General features: G+C 37.8%; 1 protein-coding gene across 5 annotated transcripts in view; it reads right to left on the bottom strand.

The window, feature by feature from the left end:
• Positions 1-5,283: 5,283 nt before the first annotated feature.
• Positions 5,284-19,370, bottom strand: part of LOC121739443 (voltage-gated potassium channel subunit beta-2) — a 32,238-nt gene continuing 18,151 nt past the window's right edge. The window contains exons 1-14 of one of the 5 annotated variants that reach the window (XM_042131928.1): positions 18,339-18,440; positions 14,490-14,563; positions 13,785-14,030; positions 13,392-13,485; positions 11,722-11,867; positions 11,249-11,328; positions 9,480-9,612; positions 8,618-8,754; positions 8,314-8,410; positions 8,082-8,197; positions 7,075-7,211; positions 6,556-6,709; positions 6,128-6,194; positions 5,284-5,842 (exon numbers count right to left, since the gene is read on the bottom strand). In XM_042131928.1, the coding sequence (XP_041987862.1) occupies positions 6,607-6,709; positions 7,075-7,211; positions 8,082-8,197; positions 8,314-8,410; positions 8,618-8,754; positions 9,480-9,612; positions 11,249-11,328; positions 11,722-11,867; positions 13,392-13,485; positions 13,785-14,030; positions 14,490-14,532 (1,332 nt within the window). In that variant the 5' untranslated portion in view covers positions 14,533-14,563; positions 18,339-18,440 and the 3' untranslated portion in view covers positions 5,284-5,842; positions 6,128-6,194; positions 6,556-6,606. Of the gene's footprint in view, positions 5,843-6,127; positions 6,195-6,555; positions 6,710-7,074; positions 7,212-8,081; positions 8,198-8,313; positions 8,411-8,617; positions 8,755-9,479; positions 9,613-11,248; positions 11,329-11,721; positions 11,868-13,391; positions 13,486-13,784; positions 14,031-14,489; positions 14,564-17,017; positions 17,389-18,055; positions 18,441-19,370 lie in introns of those variants that run through there. The other 4 variants (XM_042131925.1, XM_042131926.1, XM_042131927.1 and 1 more) reach the window with 4 other exon arrangements.

Genomic DNA, 19,370 nt, shown 5'->3' with positions numbered 1-19,370 from the left:
TTTAATTAATTACAATAATATACTTAGGTTATAACAGCTACAATTAATTATTAACAATTTATTATAAATATTTAAGCAAACAACATTCAAAATACATATTTTATGTAAGGAACTATGATTAGGATTTTTAAAGAGGAATAATTAGTAAAAGTATGTACTCTTGTAGCTGACCTACTACTAGTGTGCTAGGATACCAAAATTATTTACATACGCATTAGGTATTTGAGACTATTTTGGATATCCGATAATAATTGTTTCTTGCCAATTAATATATTTTATGAATCTGCCTTTATTTTTCTTGATTTAGATTTTAGATGATACTGGAGGCGATTTCATACAGTATCATTAATACTGTATGAATTTTATTGCTTTGAATCAAGATTTTTTAATTTTAGGAACGTTCGAGTTTTCTACATTACTCGAGATTTTTTACAATCTCACAATAGTTTTCATAATACTTTTGTTTAGCAGTCACCATAAAAATGTTGCCATAACGTCCTATTGTAATACCTTGTGCAACAATGTTACCAACTAAACAAAAAACAGAATAAAAAGTTCACTTATTCCTCTATAGAATTGACAATTTGTTTAAAATGAAGGCCGGAGAGCCTTGGACGTTTTGGATAAAATATGAAAAGTACCGAAATATAAAGTACCTAATAAAATTTACACTCACACAGATACATTCTGAATGTCCTTTACACTGGAGTATTAATTTTCCCTAAAACTAGCTTTCCGATCCTCGCTGCAAGCCACCGACAAAAGTTTAAATAAAATGCCACTTTATGAATGTCTAAGGTTTAATTTTGCTCTGCGCCACTGCAAAGCAGCGGCGACATGGGTCGCTAGACTAATGTCGGTAGAAAATGGAACCTATAGCGTATGTCATAAAGTGGCATTTTGTTTGAAATATTGATGGTCGCGGCTGCTTCCCGTTTTCCGTATTCGAAAATTCGAGTGCATAGAATCAGTAGAAAATACATTAACTGCTGCACACGTAGGTACGTTAGTCCGTACGGATTGAATTCCGCACGTACGTTCAAAGTGTGACTCAGTACGCTAGCGCGTGAAAAAAACGTACGCTTGCGCTAGTCTCACGGAATTCCGAATACGGAGAACGAATTCGGAATTTGAGTACGGGAAACGTGCGTTTGCGGCCAGCCTTATACCAGAGCTCATACTTCGATTCGTATAATAATTTACAAACTGTATACCTACCACGCCACTGCCTCAGTGTCAAACCCTCAATGTATGTATGCACGTGAAATTATTGACAGTCATCTAAGTTTTTCAGTTAACATATTTTTATTACATTTAACATTGGTACAAAAACGGAATGTTTTTACATACTTTTTCATACATTCACAAACACTCATTATTTTATTCAAAATGAATAATTATAATACATTTTCAAAGTATATTTATAGTCGTGTTCATTTATACACTATACCCCAGGGTTGATTCAAACCGCAACGCGACGCGTAGATGCATTTCTAGTATGGATTTGACAGATTTCAATTGCGTCAGACGTCTTGCGAATCTGTCAAATCCATACTAATTTAGAAACGCATCTACGCGTCGCGTTGCAGTCTGAATCAACCCTTACAAGTAAAAAATCTATTCAACGATTGTCCTCTGTTAAGTTACTTTTGCAACATATAAAACAAGGACCAAACATTGCATTGTGTCCATTGCATTAATTTTATTAGTAAGGGTATTGAAATCATGTACCTATTTTGATGAAAATCGAAAGGTTTGTAATGACTAAAACAATAAAGCTTAAGCAATCTACGAATGCAAGCCTTTGGAAGCGATATATCTTAAATAATTTCTACTTCCAACCAGTATTCAAAGGAATCAGTTAATATCTATGTTATCAAACAAGTAGGTATACTGATATTATGTTAGTACAATATTATGTAGTATACCAATATACTTAGTCGTCTAAAATTCTATATCCTATCTAATCCATATACATTTATAGGTGTACCGCATTCACGCCTATCTAAACTGAGCCTTTAGCCAAGTTGGTATCGCTATAATTACGACGACGAAGTTCGAAAACTGAAATGAATTGTCAGAAAATTAAATTCAGAGGGTTAACCTACGTTATTTGGTCGGGCTTCGTCAAGTCTAAAGTGCTTGACATAACTCGACCAAATTACCTATCCAGGTGCGCTATTTGCATAGAATCAATTTCAGGTCATTCGATATAAACATACCCATACAACAAAATACTGATTATGGCTATAGTTATGTATACTTATTTGTAGCTACTGAAATTTATAGTTTTCTTCAAAAGTAATAAAAAATAATAATAATGAGATTTTTCACCTCCTTTATGTTATACTTACTTCGTAGGAGCCCTTGGAGCAAATTAACTAAGTATGTTTCTTTCTGTCGTACTCAGGACGAATATATAATAGACGTCATGAGCTCCATAAATTATCTGTCAAACTCGTCATCAAATTGTAGTTTAATCATCATTATCTGCCGCACTCAGAGACATTTAATGATGATTCAACTTCAATTTAATGCAGAGTTTGACAGATAATGTATATAGGCTTATCTCAACATTTCACCTAATTACATTTATTAATATTCCAATCTGAGTGCGGCGGTTAGATTACCATATTTTTAGTTTACCTTTTTAGATTTACCTGCCGTGCTAACATACGCCAACGAGATATCTCACTCTACACATTTTCTCGATGTTAGCTGGTTTATCTCTTCATCTCTATTGACCCTAACATGACATACATTTTTTCTCGTATGTCTGTCGTCAAAATTAGAGATAATTTTGTTTTTTTATATGTGCTATATTTTTCTATACACTAACGAACTATATACGAACGAGAAATTTATCTCTCGAGTCTCGACGTATGCATGTTAGCGAAAAAGAGAAATATATCGATATCGACAATATCACTACGCTCGAAAGTGAGATATCCACGAGATTTCTCGTTGGCGTATGCTAGGGGGGCTGTACAGGTAACGTCAGGTATACTATCCTGTTCTTACTATATTATATAATACAAACGATCGAACTACCCTGAGTATCTTTCCCAAAAACTGTACCTAGCTATGTATTTTCTCTCAATAAACTATTTCTAAGTTTATGCTTTGTAAGTGAGACTTCTATTCATTTACTTTACTATTACGGCTATTGTGGAGTGTCGATTACTGCTTACTAACTTTATCCTAAAGATAGACTCGGGATAGTCGATCGTTATTATACCATTTTATTCTAAACGCTAGGCTGCAACTCGCGACACGACACGACGCGAGACTTCACGTCCCATAGAAGTGACGTTTGTGAAACCTTAGATATTAATTGTAATTAAGCGTCAGTTCTAAGGAAAGTGAAGTGTCGCATCGTTTCGTCTAGTACGGTCTTACTGAGCGGGCCCCTAGACGATCAATTTTATTGCGCAATATCACGTATTGTGGAATATTATAGACCATCTACTGTCTAGGGTTAATATTGAACGCGACCGCCTTTCGATCGTATTATCAAATGAGATTGAAAGGGGGGCTCTCAATCTTATTGCACTGAACCCGCTTACACTGAACCAATCTCTACTCTACATATAATAAGTCTACTACATATAATATAGTAAACATACAACTATATCAATCACAGCAAATTCCACTTTCGACGATTTATCATAGATAATATTCGCAGACATTGTACCACTTACAGACATAGATCAAGATAGATACCGCATGTCGCTCTATTTGTATGAAAATCAGCGTGCCACTTTTTTATAGCTACTGTGTCGTACCGATGATAAGAAAAGTGCCCATTATCTAGGCCAACGTTTCTATTTGAATTTCTATAGCTCAATACGGCACTTTTAGGCATTTAGGCATTTTTAAAATTCCGATTGACGTCCGATTCTGATTGAGCATTGATCGTCGTTTGGGGGCGCGATATTATGGCACGCGAAGTAGGTACATACACATGCGGTATCTATCATGATGTATGTCTGTGGTACCACTCTTGTACCGCATGTGCTAAAATCTAAAAGTGGTAACCGCGGTGTCTGCGATTATACAATCAAGAACACTTTCTTATACAGATGAAACATTGTCTTTATCACGCACGCAATAGTCATAGGTAAGTAAACATAATATTGTTATTTAAATATGTAAATTTTTACAATGCTTGTTTAGATTCTAATCTGGAATTATAGTTCATAGCATATTTAAACAGAAAGTAAACTTCATAATATTATATAAAGAATCTCTAACTTTCCCTACCTTTAGTTCAGGAAAACGAGAGTCATTTGGATTGCAAAGATTCTTACTTGCATAATTTCTTTTAGATTTCTCTTTCGTTCTAGCAGGAGGGGAGAAAATTTCATTTAGCGTTGCACTTATATCTACATATTTATATACAGCTATGTTAATGCTGTTTTAGGACAAAATTAAATTTATATTTGTAGTGTATTTGAACCTAACTTTATTCTTAACTATTCTCGTACAAAGCGTGAATACGGCACTAATTCTCTTTACATTAAGACACTCAAATGCACAATAACGACAGTGACTAGAAACCACCAGTAGACCTACCGATAACAAATAAAACACCCTGTTCATAATGCTGGCACCACACTAACATACCGCTAATGTGACCCAAACATTACAAGCACGGCCCCGAATGCAGTGCACGAATCCAAAACAAACTCTTAATAAGCTCAATTAATATAAAAAATAATATATTATTCTATTTTATATAATTTCCTATAACATGATATTATATTCTATATTATTATAATGTAAATATATCGATTAAAATGTATACAATTCTAAACATTTAATCGTCCTATTAGTATAAATTTACATTCCAATAAGCCCATTTTACTCCCGAGAAAAGTTCTCTTCCCGTGAAAAGAGATGCCTCAGAATAGAGCGGGCATTAAGTATGACAGGCGCTATCTAATTTCTACTCTATTCGGCACTCTTTGCTTAAGTTCCTTATAATAATTTTCTGACTTAACATTTTCAATTGGCCGGAGTAATAGGACACGCAACGTATCTAACACAGCCTTTATTTACATATACAATATCCATACTATACGCATACATATACAATAAGAACTTATAATTTATCCCTGAGTTACAAGTTAGCAAAACAAAGAGACAACTAATCATGCACCAAAACATGTTCCGAGTTTTTGTCGGACACAGATTCGATACAAGGTAAATCGTTGAAGTTAACGAATTTCGGTCCCACAAAAAGTCGCGATAAAGAACGAAACGTATCATTAATGTCCTTCGAATAATTCGTTAACGATAGCAAATTTCGGTCTGACAAAAACTCGGTAAATATTTGTACAAAATCACCAACGATTCATTTGTTACCTCCTGACAAAACTCGCTTGATTCTGATCAATCATCATCTGTCCGAAATTGACCATCACAAATCGATACTAAACTAGCCACTGTTTCTTTATCGCTTCCTCATAGAAACGATGATAAAAATGTATCGAATTGACTTAAGCGTTCTGTAATATGAAGTCAACTCGTGTAATCTCAAATCCACACATTTTGCTCGGCGATTCTATGAAAAAGCGATGAAGAAAACGTCTTGGCTGGGCCTGATCATCACAATCTTCCTCCATACTTTACAAATCAGCCGGCGAAGGCAGATCATATCGCGATTTGCGCCTGTCCCTCGAAATGGACAGCTGTCCCGAGGACGACCTCTGTAGCGACGAGGACCGAGGCCGCGACGTTTCCGATTTGGATTTCTTCACTTTACTACCGCCGGAAGCGGGCTGTTTGCCCTTTATTGATGACACTGATATCACGACATCAGTGGACACTCCATCGTGTTCTAAAATAGAATAATGAGGTAATGGTTCCAGTCCGGAGTTGGGTTTCCATGGTTTGAGTTTCATATCATTTGGATTGAAGCGTTTGAAATATTGTGTAGCAGGTAGCAACAGTTTATTTTAGTTACGCACCGATTATGGTGTCTTTGATAAACTTAGAAGTAACAAAAGTTTAATCATTAAATGTTCAACATTTAATAGCAAAATTTGGTTTCTAAACTGTCTAATAAGTTTTATGCTTACTTCCAAACAATTTTGCTTGTAAAAAATTAAAAGTAAGTACTTACCAATACGTTTAATGACTTCACCGGCATTATTTAAAAAGAATTTAGGTTTGCTGTCCTTAATTGATTCCTGAAACAGAAGTAACTTGTTAAAAACTTATCATTCAGCTTTTACCAGGTTTGTGTTACGTTTATCCAATTTTGGATTTGATATGTTCATAAAAATCGGCCAAGCGCGAGTCGTGCTAGCACACGTAGGGTTTGTAATTGTACTTATAGCTATAGCGATTCTTGAGACACAGTTGAGACAGACAAACGGACAGACAGCGAAGTCTTAGGTAGTAGGGTCCCGTTTTTCCCCTTTGGGTACGAAACCCTAAAAATAGAAAAATCCTGTTACTTAATCAAAATGCAATCTTAATTCCAATAGCGAAGTAAGATGTCAAGACTTTATTTATTTTTGATAAGTAAGAAAAACAACAGTGACTTACCTTTGATTTACTAGATTTGGAAGCAGTGTCACTGCTTCCGCGCCACCACGGTCACTGAATCTCACAGAAGGCCCTCGCTATGTCCTTAACGGGGGACGCCTCGGCCTCATCACCCTCGGGCTTGGGGGACCCAGTGCCAGAGGTAGTTGCGCCCCTAGAATATAAGTGTTGGTTAGCATTGACTGTTGATTTTTTGGAGAAGTCTGAATTGTTATTATTATTTTTAATTTCTTTCATATAGGTCCAATATTATACTTCTAGCTAATAATATTATACGACGCGAGAATTTTATACATTATTAAAAATAATCTTGAGCGTTGACTACTAAAGTAAGGAGACATAGCACTCTATAGGTAAAGTCTATGCGGATATAGTAGCTTTCAGCAATACCATCATTCATCAATCATCACCATCATTATCATCATCATCACCATCATCATTACCATCATCGTCATCATCATCACTATCAAAATCATCATCATTATCACGATCAATATCATCATTATCATCATCACTTACGCCATATCCACTCGTACGGTGTTGCTGTTCTGCTGGTTCCGCATGGCGAGGGTTGACACCATGGGCGGCCGCTGCGGCTTGTTCGACAATAACCTTTCAATCTCCACCATCACGTTTGTTGTCAACTGTGGTACTATCTGTTGAAGAAAAAAGTATTTAAATCGGTGACAGAAGTTGATATAGTGATGCTGATTGGTTAACTATTGTCCAGGGATGTCAATTTTTGTAGACGAAATATTTCAAATGATTTAAAGTATAAGGGAGCGAACTCACGGGGCGGTTTTTTCCCGCGCCCGCCGCGGTTGCGGCGGGCGCGGTTGAGAGAGAATGAGCGGTTTTATTTCAGAACTCACGAGACCGCTGATTTGTGCCCGAGGCCACGACGAGTGCGGGAAAAAACCGCGCTGTCAGTTTGCTCTCTACTACGGCTACTGCGATCGCCCGCTAAACTATCGCAAAGCGCGCGGGCACAAACCGCTGAGGCTGCGGGCGACCGCCGCCCGCCGGTGCAGCGGGAGCCGCAAAAAACCGCGGCCGCTGTGGGCGAAAAACGCGCCGTGAGTTTTGCTTTCGATCTTTTCGATACTGGATTCTACGAAGGCTGCGGGCCCACAACCGCGGCGGGTGCGGGAAAAAAACCGCGCCGTGAGTTCTTAGCCTTAGCACAATATACATAACTACTTCTGTCTACTCTGGCCTTAGTGTCTAAATATAGTAGACCGAAAAACGCGGCCGAAGTTCGGCATGATTACGCCTGCAACGTAGTTTATATTGCTAATGACACACTATGCCGAAATAACGTTGCGTTATATTGTATGCGTAGCGCATTGCAAGTGTAATCATGCCGAACTTCGGTCACCTATTTTATGCCTAGTGTGTTTAGACACTAAGCAAGAACAAAGAGGCATAATTAGGAACCAAACTGTTTAGGGTCTAACCCTTGAAGAAGTATTTACAAAATAAGATAAGCAAAGTAAAAATAAACAAAGAATAGAAAGTAATATTACCTGTAACGCGTGTATGTTTTCTTTGAACTGTTCAACACTTGAAGCACCCAGAAGCAGGCAGTTAACAGACTCGTTCTTCAAGCACCAGGCTACGGCTAATTGACTCATCGAACAATCTAGAAAAGAAGAAGTACCTTTACAACTTTGAAAACTTCTTTGAATCTTGAAATTGAAGAAGATAAGTGTATGTTTTAGTTCTTATTGAGTCAGTTAAAAGGAGTTAAATTCTTACTCATAGTGCTGGCTAAATTGGCTAGGTCTCGAAGCTTGTCTCCATACGTCCGAGGTTCCTCTCCATCCACCTGCTCCTTACTTCCGGATATGCGCATCTGAAAATTAAGGATAAAGTAAAACGCGACCAAATTACCAGGGCTGCCATCTGTTTATGAATAAATTTCTTTGGTATTACATTACATTATGGAACAATAATTTACTTTTCTTCGTAAAACTATTGGCAAACTGACTTGGTCTCTTTCTAGAGGTGTCAATTCTGAGAAAGAATAAAAAAAAATACTCTTCTGAGTCTAGTAACTTACTTCAGCAAAAGCTAGATCTTCCTCGCACCAGCTGAAAGTACTGTATTTCCTGTTAAATCGTGATTTTGCGAAAAGTCCAGTTATTTCTTCACGACCTAGTCCTTTCCCTGTTGTAATCGCTGACCAGGCCATCATTCCTATAAAAAAAAAAAACGAAAAATCTATTGATTTGATAGTTGATACACACCCTTGAGTTGTATACATCTTACAAGAAATAAAGCCTAAGCAAAAGCTATTTATACTTTAAGTAACCTAGAAGGCCTTGTCCATTTGCGTTATGTAGGTTATAGTTCTTTCATTCTTGTAATAGGTTTACCTTTATGTTTTAAGTAGGATTTTGTGTAGATATAAGTTTTGAACTGTGTACTCATACTATACAAATTACAATACACTGCCAAAATTAAACGCTCTTCTAATTTTAGTCCGTAGTAGTTTTTAAATACTTTTTAAAGTGGAACATACAAATGCTTTTGGGACGTTATCAGGACTAGCAAACCAGATTAATCAGAAAATAGTCCAAAAAGTAAATAGCATTACTTGCAAAAGACAAACGCTTATGTTTCATAGCTGGTTATGCCCAGTTTATGCCAGGAGTAGATCTTTTTATAGCATTGTTAATTGGGTATTAAAAAAAATAAGAGGCAAACGAGCAAACGGGTCACCTGATGGAAAGCAACTACCGTTGCCCATTGCCCATGCCCATGGACACTCGCAACGAAAATCTGCAGGTGCGTTGCTGCCTTTTAAGAGGGAACACGCTTCTTTAAGGTTTGTAGGTCGATATTTTGACGTTAGCCAAAAGCAATAGTAAATAGATAAAGTACTTAAAAAAACTAAAAACTAAGCCTTTCTAGTAACTTACCAACGCCAATTTTGTGGTACAACTCAGGCATGTAAAGTTCGGACTTCTCGCGGCAAAACATGTGGTACTCCGTCTGCTCCACGATGGGAGTTATACAGTTGAACTGTCTGCAGTTTGTGTATGCGTCCATTATCTGAATAAAACCTTTGTTATAACTTTATAAGACGTGTTTCATTAAGAGTAAGGGTCAGAGCATATTGCAACGTGACAAGGCGATGCGATGTAATTTTTAAAATGAAACTGAACTCTATTTACTACCTACATAAGATGCACATTGTATCAGACTTTAAGTGGTTCATTTAAAAATGTTGCCTCGTCACGTTGCAATGAGGCCAGACCTTTAAAAGACACGATACTACATTCTTAGCAATGCGAAAATTGAACTTTTTGCAATAGTTCCCAGATTGCCTAAAATACCTAAAACTTGTGTGCAAAATTTGTCTCGCCGCGCCCTATGATAATGTGCGCATTAATATCACAAGAAAAATGCGACCCGCATTCGTACACAATGTGGTCGTTTACCCAATGTCCGCAGTACTTATGCGATCAATGTACGGGTAGTAGTTCCGGATGTGAGTAAGTCCGCAAATACCTACAATGTCAAGCGGAAACGGCGCGCTAGATCGCACATTCCATTGGCTGAAGTACTTTAACATCCTTAAGAGCTATCACGACTCCGCAACTAAGATGTATAGCACAATATAATAGCTGTGGCAATAGTATATTATCTTTATACTAGACCAAGGGCGTCACCAGCTTATGACTGAGAGGGGGATGTCAATTGAATTGGGCAATATTATGGAGAAGAAAGTCAATTGCTCGCTCGGCCTTATAACTTAAGTCGCTTTGAGGCTAGCTACATTTGATTTCTAGGGGGGCTACCCTGCCTCCTTTGGCATCGCCCTCGTACTAGACCTATTACCATATGAACATAATATTATTAGAGTGATGTTAAATAACTCGATGTGATTGAATCCACTGTTACGACGGTTGCGCTTAAAACTCTCTGTTAAGCGAGTTTGATTTCCAGTACACGACTGACTTACTCTACTGTAAGATATAATAATATATACTGTAGGCATAGTCTGAGAGCCAGTGTGCGGACTGTTATCACATTGTACCATTGAGGAAATTGATTCCTAGGCAGTTGACCAATATCAACGGAACGCAGAAAGGCAGAACGAAGGCAGGAAGAATTTGGGTAGGATGTAGGAAGGACGCAGGCAGGTAGGATTTGGGTAGGATGTAGGAAGGACGCAGGCAGGTAGGTAGCTCTCGCAACGACCGCAGAGCCCGTAGAGACGAGTTCGTAGTAATGTACCCGCCGCGGAGATCCCCGTTGTGGTGATGCCCGTCGCGGTCATGTAAAGTAAAGTAAAGTAAAAAGATATTTATTTGCTCAAATTACATATGTTCCTTTATAATGTTTACATAATACAGAAAGTTCAGGCTGTATGTACATTGTACAGATTTAATGTTCTGCTGATACTTAAAATAGGATAACCCTGTGCTATGAGTATCAGCTAACAATCAGTAAAGGTTTTCCAAAATCGTTTTACATTAACATAAATGTCAATTCTATGTTACGAGTAATTGTTATTTCTGTCGGCTGGGTTTGACCAAACTACGTCTGCCTAGGAATCAACTTCTCTGATAGTACATAAACGTTTCCCGCTGTCTTTTTCAACTCTGCCGTTTATATAACCGTTATACCAACCAACATAGGTATATTAGCCAGCCAATATGCCATTAGCAAATTGGTTACTTACCTCAGAGGGTGACCAGCGCGCAGTGCCCCAGTACATAACCCAACCCTGGTTTATAACGAAGTTCATCGCTCGCACCAACTCTATCAAAAACGTGAAAATGTGGATTAGGAGACAATCAGGAGTGCGGCCAGTGTACTTTATGTCATACAATCAAATAAAAAAGTTAGCAATCCGGGGTGGAGGGTCCGATTCTTGAGTCGTAACGATCGCAGACGGTCTTCACGCACGCCGCGCGAGACGTAAGTGAGATAGCCTGCGATCGAAACGACATTCGACGCTTGAGAATCGGACCCCTGGGCGCTTGGCCCAGATTTGTCCGTTAATTTGACATTGAAATGCAATCAAACTCTGTCCAATCAAACTTGTTTTGGATTTAACTGAAGGCTAGACAGTCATGTAATTTGTTATATGATCTGAGCACCAAATGAAGTTTCGAACTTTGAGTTTTCGATCTTCGAGCCAATCCAACATACCTTCCATAGGGCACACTGGGTCTGTCTTATGCAACAATACCACGTCAATATATTCCACCTGCAGCCGCTGGAGGGATGTCTTAACGCTCTCTATTATATGCTTCCTAGACAGGCCTCGTTCGTCCGACCTGTTAGCATGAGGAAACCTAGTAAATTAAGATCTTGTTAGGCACTAGGTAAGCTAGAAGCAGACTAAAGCTGATGTTATGACACAGCTGTTTAGAGCCAGAAGCGCTAATGAGATGCGGTGTAGTCATTGCAAAAACCAGATAGGTTTTGGTGATTTTTTTTGTTTTATCTAATGCATACTAGAAGGAATACTGCTAATACAAATATCAGATAGGTTTTATTCACTAAATTCTATTAAATAGGTTTAAGAAGACTTTAGTGCATATTGAATCTAATTGTCTAACTGGATTTTGGAATGGCGAATAGAATAATAATTTTGCTAGCAATAAATAAATAAAGAAGCTCAGTTACAAGAACAAATATTGTTTGTTATATTTATAAATATTTGTTTGAAGACATGACTGGATGAAGAGGGTAAGTAACAATTTGAATATGGTCTTTTTTTGCATAATTTGGACCGGAATTTTGCTGTAGGTACGGAAAAATGTTTTGAAATAAAAAAATAAAAGGTATCAAGGGACACCCGAATGGAACGAAGTTATTTCTTATGTTCAATAAACCCGTATACATATTATACTCAAAAAAAATTAAAAAATCACCATCTGATTCTATTGACGCCCAGGAATACTACTAACAACGCGTCGCTGTTTAATTAAAAAAAACGCCATCTAGTTGACGCACCGGAATCCTTACTATCAACGGCCTCTGCCCCTAACATGCAGGAACTAATGAAAAAGTGTCGAGGTCAAGTCAAGGTCAAATATCGTTCTGTCTAGCCTTCAGATTTAAGTCGAACGCACGATAAGCAAAATTCGTTCCAAAAATAATGTGGATTTTATGCGTAGCCGGATTGTTACTCAGGTGATATAGGTAAGTTACAAGGTTTGTTTAAATTATAAGAGAAAAAATCGGCCAAGTGCGGGCTCGATCACGAAGGGTTCCGTACCGTTATAGAGAGAAAGTATACAAAAAAGACACAAAATAATTATTGATTACGAGCAAAAAAGACAAAAAAAATCACGTTTGTTGTATGGCAGCCCCCCTTAAATATTAATATTATTGTAATTTTAGTATTTGCTGTTAGCGGCAACGGAAATACACAATCTGTAAAAATTTCAGAACTCTAGCGGTTCTTGAGATTCAGCCTGGAGACAAACAGACGGACAGACAGACATCGAAGTCTCATGAATAGGGTCCCGTTTTCACCCTAAAAATGAGTACCTATTTTCCCTTGTGTTATATCTGTGGTGGTACCCACAATTTACCTAACAATCTTGCATCGCGCTATCGAAGTTTCGAAGAATGGCAAGATATATACAACGTCTGAAATGACGTCAGGGGGCTTCGGCCTGACCGAGCATGCTATCTCGCTCGGTCGGAAGATCTTCCTTTTCGGCCGCCACGAACAACGTTAAATATCCATTATGATATTAATTTCATCCACTCATATCTTCATTTGTCATTCTGTAATTTTAGGACATCTGAAGTCAAACTTAACAATGAGTTGGTGCAATGGGTGATGACAGAAAGATGCTACTAACTTGGTACTCCAGTATATTTTTGTGGTAATGATAACACTCGTGCGTTTAATGTTTCTCTTTTTCAATATTTTACCCAAATCCAGTTCGCCTCTTGCTGGAAATAAGTTAGATAATAAAAAAGTTAGATACGAAAAAACAAAGTTTCAAATGTAAGAAAAAGCCTACGACATAATATTGTTTGCAGCACTAATTAAAAGTTAAGTGTGGTAAATTTCAATTTGTATTACTTATAACGAGATTAACATTTTTGCAAGCAAAATAATCTCTAATTATAAGCTTAATCTTTTCTTTCTGAAAAAGACCGCTTATAGGTGTTTGGCTCAGGGTTCATATAAATGTGGTCTTTGTGTGGTCATCTTAAGGTCCTGCCGAAGTAAAATATACTAAACCTACCACAGTGCGCCTCCGATAGATCAAACAAATTGATCCCATTCTCCAGGGCAGTGACTATAATGTCTTCAATACAGTACTCGTTGAGGGTTGTCCACAAACCCAGCCCAATGTTGGGCACCCTCAAGCCGGATTTGCCCAGGTTCTTGTACCGCAGTCCAGGGGTAACAGACGAAGCCATATTCGCGTGATTACCCATGTACGTTGACATATTCTTCGAGAGATTCAACTCGCCGGGTATGGATAGAACTGAAAAGGATAGTATTCCTATAACATTGAATGTGTATTGTTTCAATACAATTTCCCTGCCACAAATAGACGCAAAATCCTAAAACTTATAGAATTGAGACTTGAGGCACACAGAGAGAACTCGAATGGACGTGTTTTTTTGCCCGTAAGTTGTTGTGTCGTCGCCAATTTTAGTGATTTTATTAAGCTGCTATAAACCGTAGTTAAGAAGTTAAAATGTGCCGTCTCACACGTCAAACTGTAATGTTCCATGTTGCGTCTCGTTTGATTTTTTGCAGTTTACGACGCTATACAGAAAGCATTTCGGCTTTATCACACTAGATTTATACGCCTACTTGCTAGATCACTAGATCATACGCGGTTTGACCGCAGCGAACACGCGGCGGAAACGCAACAACGGAAATGTATCCGTCCCGCTAATGTGATAAGGCCGTTAATGAACTAGAACACGAAAAGTACCTTGGTCCAGCATTTGTTGTGAATTGGCACTGAATTCATCCATGCAGTCCAGTGACGCGATCGGCGCGCGACATCTGTTCAAGAGAGTTATGTTAAACTATTATATTTGCGAGCTATTATTGCTGCGCCGAGCATCGACTTATTTTTGGTTGCAGTGTGGCCTTAAGATAGTTAAAAGTTGAATAAATTATGTTGAATAAAAATTGAAGTATAATAACTAACACATGAATAATATTATATTTATGCGTTAATTTAAGACATTTTGAAATTGCTTTTTATTCGTGTTAGCAATTTTGAGCGAAAACACTGAAGTTGTATGTTTTGTCATAATATTATCGTGGTTATTTTTGAACTCGCAGGAAATGTGTTTTAAAGTAAATGTCTCTGAATTATTTAATAAACTCAAATAATAGTAAATTAATCTAAGGTGTTAATTGTTTAAATTTATCTTAATATTTTATTATTGATGTGTTTATTCATTAAATTACAAATATTATTATATTGTACTATCAGAGATTGATTTATATGCAGATGGCGGACCTATGTAATTTGATCGGGTTATGCCAAACGCAGCCATTATTGACTTGACGTAACCCAACCAAATCACGTATGAATCTCTGATGTTTGTCTTATTAAGTTTTCTTTCTTTACGGCTTAAGTAAAAGTAAGTAAAGCCATAAAGTTAATATACCTAGCGGAATAGAGAAACAAAGGCCGAAGCAAGAGAGATGTCACTATCAGTAACACTCTGTGGTAAAAAGAGACGTGTGATACATGACAGCAGCACTCTTTTTTGACGTTCAGTCGGCACGTGCCGCACGTTGACAATTTAATCTCGTAGAATTCATGTTCAATCATGCATGTGTAAGTGTATACGTACACATATTTTTCACACAGATGAAAACCAATTTTGGTTTCGTTTGACTGCTCGAGATTGTTACTCTATTCCGCTAGGTATATTAACTTTATGAAGTAAAACATTTTTAGTTGCATTCGTTTCAAGTTCAGTTCTTCAAAGCTTTTTTGTACCTTCTTAGCTAGCTGTAAGTTAGACCTACTTTAAATCAGTTAACTGGGTCAGACGTAGCTGGTTCTGTTTCTAGGTCAGGCCAGTTTTGGTCTCCAAGTACAACGATACATTTATAGAAATCAAATACGCCAATACAGTTCTGAATATGGATAAAATCAATACACCTTCGACAGTTATATTTAGTTGCAACATTATTAAAAATATTTTACTTTGTAAGTTTAGTAAATCAATATTATTCGATTACTTATTTCAGTATCTCGATTCTGCTATATAATGCCACATTAAGGCTGTATTTATATGCTTCTGCGCAAACGCGTGTTTGGCCGCTACACCACAACTCACGAGATCACAGCATTAGTATGTAACGATTTCTTTACCGCCAACTGCGTTTTCTAGATCTAGCACGTTGACTTTGTATAAAAAAAGTTTTCTCATACGTGATACACGTCAAACATTCGTTGGTTTGACATTATGATTTGAGAACAAAGCTACTGAATGTAGCTTCATTCCTTTGTGGTCTTCTTCATTCAAATAGTAAAATAATAACATTTTAAAATCAATAGTCTGATGATAAACGTAATGAAAATTTTAAAACACCAGTTTTGTTTGACGTAGACACGTCAAGCTACGTCGCGTCTACGCGTAGATCGGCGTAGAACCTTTACGGCGTAGCGCGTAGCCGTGACGTAGCGCGTAGAGCCTCTACGGCTTTTCGATTGTTTGAAAGCTTGTTATTATACTTACTTGTTTGGTTGTTTTTTGTATCCAAACCTGGTATTAAAGGTTTTTAGTGATTTTTTTTATAGGATTATGTTTTTAGATTTTTTGTTGATATAAATATATTGTAATTCTTAATCTACTTTATTACAAACTGTGACTACTACTGAACTATGTGTAAGTCATAATGTTACATTTGTATTAACTCTAGATACCTAGACTATTTTAATATTTTTACTACAAAACTAAGCTTTACTTGCTAAATATTACTTTAGATGAGCTAATCTAACTACCAGCAAAATGCTATGATGTATGATTTTAATGACCATGACGTCTGGTACCTATTAATTCTATGTTGGGATTTTCTATATTGTTCTACCTATAATGTTTATATTACAAAGTTCACATTGAATAAGTGTAAATGTAATTTTTCTACAAAATGTCATATTGTATGTAAATAATTTAAAATTCTGTTCTATTCTCAAATAGAGTAAAAGAAGAAAATGTACTCAATACTGAATCTAATAATTTACTCAGTTAACAATCCATAAAATATACTCAAAGTTTTGCTAGTATTAATTTCTCTAATTAAAAATACTTCATTAACTTAATATAATTCAACTAAGGACCTGTCTAAGAACTCTAACCAACCCGAGTCTAACCGACAATCTAAGTCAGGTGTAGGCATTTTCAAGGAACCGACGGTTTGCCACACCTGACAAGCGAAGAGAAGCATCAGGGGAGGGAGGTGTGGGCGACAGTGAGAGCAGGTGTGCCTTACCTTTGGCTGATGGCGGAGTCCTCGCAGCATGAGACAAGCTAAGCGGTAGTGCCATTTCCCTTTGAATGTTGTTAATGTTACGCGTACTTCGGTTATTTTGCCTAGGGAAAGCGGCCCGTATGTGGTTGACATAACGGCGATATCGAAGGTAAAATAACTCTGAATGCATGTCACGATCTGATCGCTAGCTCTGTTAGAGAAAATGGTTTGTGTCTATTGTGAGGGAAAATACTGGGCCAATTCTGGTGGGCATTGACAAAAAAAGTTAATGGAAAGAACTTATATAATAGTGGAAATTTCCTTTCTTCATTATAAATTCAATTGATTAGTATTCAGTGATGGAGTAGACCGTACGTTACGTTATGGAATATTTTTGTTGTCATTGGTAACATGGGGTATTTTGCGCATGCGCGATCTTCTTACAAAAGCCTTTGTTTATAACAATAATGTTAATCGTTCGTTTTAAAAGGGAATGAAATCATCAGTTTCAATAGAAGATTGTTTTGTATTTAAAAATTTGATAGGTACTCAAATATTTAGTAGTAATATGTACGTAATGTCGCATTGCATGACGCACAGCAAAGCATGACAATAACAATTTTAAAATAATTATTTCGCATTCTAGCCTCGACTGAATATATATGATGGTCATAAATTGTATAATGTGTTAGCATAGTTTAATATGGAATTTTATTAAAGTTGAGGTTAAGCGAGAAAGTGTGGGGCGACCATCGAAAACCCCGCATTGCCTCTGCGACATTGAGACAATTCCTCGGAGCTCGCGCGCAGTATGCCGTATTAAAATGTAAAGTGTGACGTCAGCGATCAGATCATGACAGTCTGTCATTGTCCAAAGATTGCGTCGTGCCTACTCGCATGCGTCGATCGCAGTGCGCCGAGCGGTGCCCACCACCGGAGGGAGAAGCTGCAAACTAATGGGATGACCTGGCGCGTGCATATGCGCATATGCCATGCACCATCGACCCGAGCCGAGCCGATTGCGCAATGTCTCCCCCCAGCAACCTCAAACAACGTTACCGGTATATGGTCGGCATAGGGTTCGAGTCCACGCTCACGGAGTCCGGCGGCCCCAGGGGTGTGTGCGGAGTGCACCGGCTCACCGTGGACTCACTCCGAGACATGGTGCCCTCCCGCCCCTCCTGCCCGCCCTGCATCTCCAGCCGCCGCATCCTCCTAGCTCAACACCATCTCATCCTACAATCAGACACTCCCACGAGGAAAGGACATTGCGGGTCAATTCACGAGTAAGCATGCATGCCCTAACTAACATCTATCGTCGCGGACACGTCACCTCACTCACCGGCCGACTCTAGTTACCGGACGTGAAGACGGCGACCTAACTGCGAAACACTTACTGCGTCTCACCGCGGTCTGCCACACGGGGATGCGCGCCGCCCCGCGCACGCGCGCGCAGCTCGACCGATCTGACCTACTTCCAGCTTAACGGATGCTATTGAAATCACACGACATGCCTCATCGTTAATTTCTTTTATGCTTTATGACCCCATGAAATTTAATATTAAAAATATTTGAAAATTAACGAGTATCGTCCGTAGAGTTAATGTCGGCTAGAAATGTTCACTTCAGATTTTTTGGATAAAAAAACACACATTATTATGAGCCTATGCAGTTATTAGATTTTTAGAAATGCGACAGAATTAATTAGTGCATAATTTTTCGGATTGAGAAAAATATAGGGGCACATAAACAAACATGAACTTGAACAGGCAGATATATAGGTTGGCCGTATTTTAATAGCGCTGTAAGTGTACCTAGATAGATGCAGTCTATATGCAGCTGCGCTGCCGGCACATCGCTGCGCTCATCTCAGTACATTTCACGACTCCATTGTTTAACAACTTATCGTAGGCATCGTCGGATAAAGTTTAGGTCAGTAAAATTTAATACGGGTAAATTACGAGAAATTTCGGAATCGTGCGTAAAATAACCGCCTCGCGTCATTCTCTAAATAAATATGACGCCGCAAGATCCCGCGCTTCTTGAGCCAACTTGTTGAATGTAACTTTGGCATTTTAATGTCACAACTTTTGCGTGCGTTCCCAAATTATTGTATCTGCGTAAGTAATTAGAATTTTTGGTGTTTGATGTTGTTAACTATTTGCTTGTCTTGTCTGTTATTCGCCATTTCATTATTGCGAAGTTCTAAATTTTACGAAGTAAAATTTTCTTCGCGGCGTTTTTATTTCGAAGAATACCAAAATAAAATGTTATAGGGCGGAACTATAACATTTTATTTTGGTATTCTTCTCTAACATTTAACATTTTTATAATTTTCGTCATAAAAAATAATATGATTTCCTGATGCGTAAAT

Source organism: Aricia agestis, chromosome Z (genome assembly GCF_905147365.1).
Source record: "Aricia agestis chromosome Z, ilAriAges1.1, whole genome shotgun sequence".
NCBI lineage: Eukaryota > Metazoa > Arthropoda > Insecta > Lepidoptera > Lycaenidae > Aricia > Aricia agestis.
The sequence above is the reverse complement of the archived record's forward strand: the minus strand, read 5'-3'. Positions and strand labels throughout refer to the sequence as shown.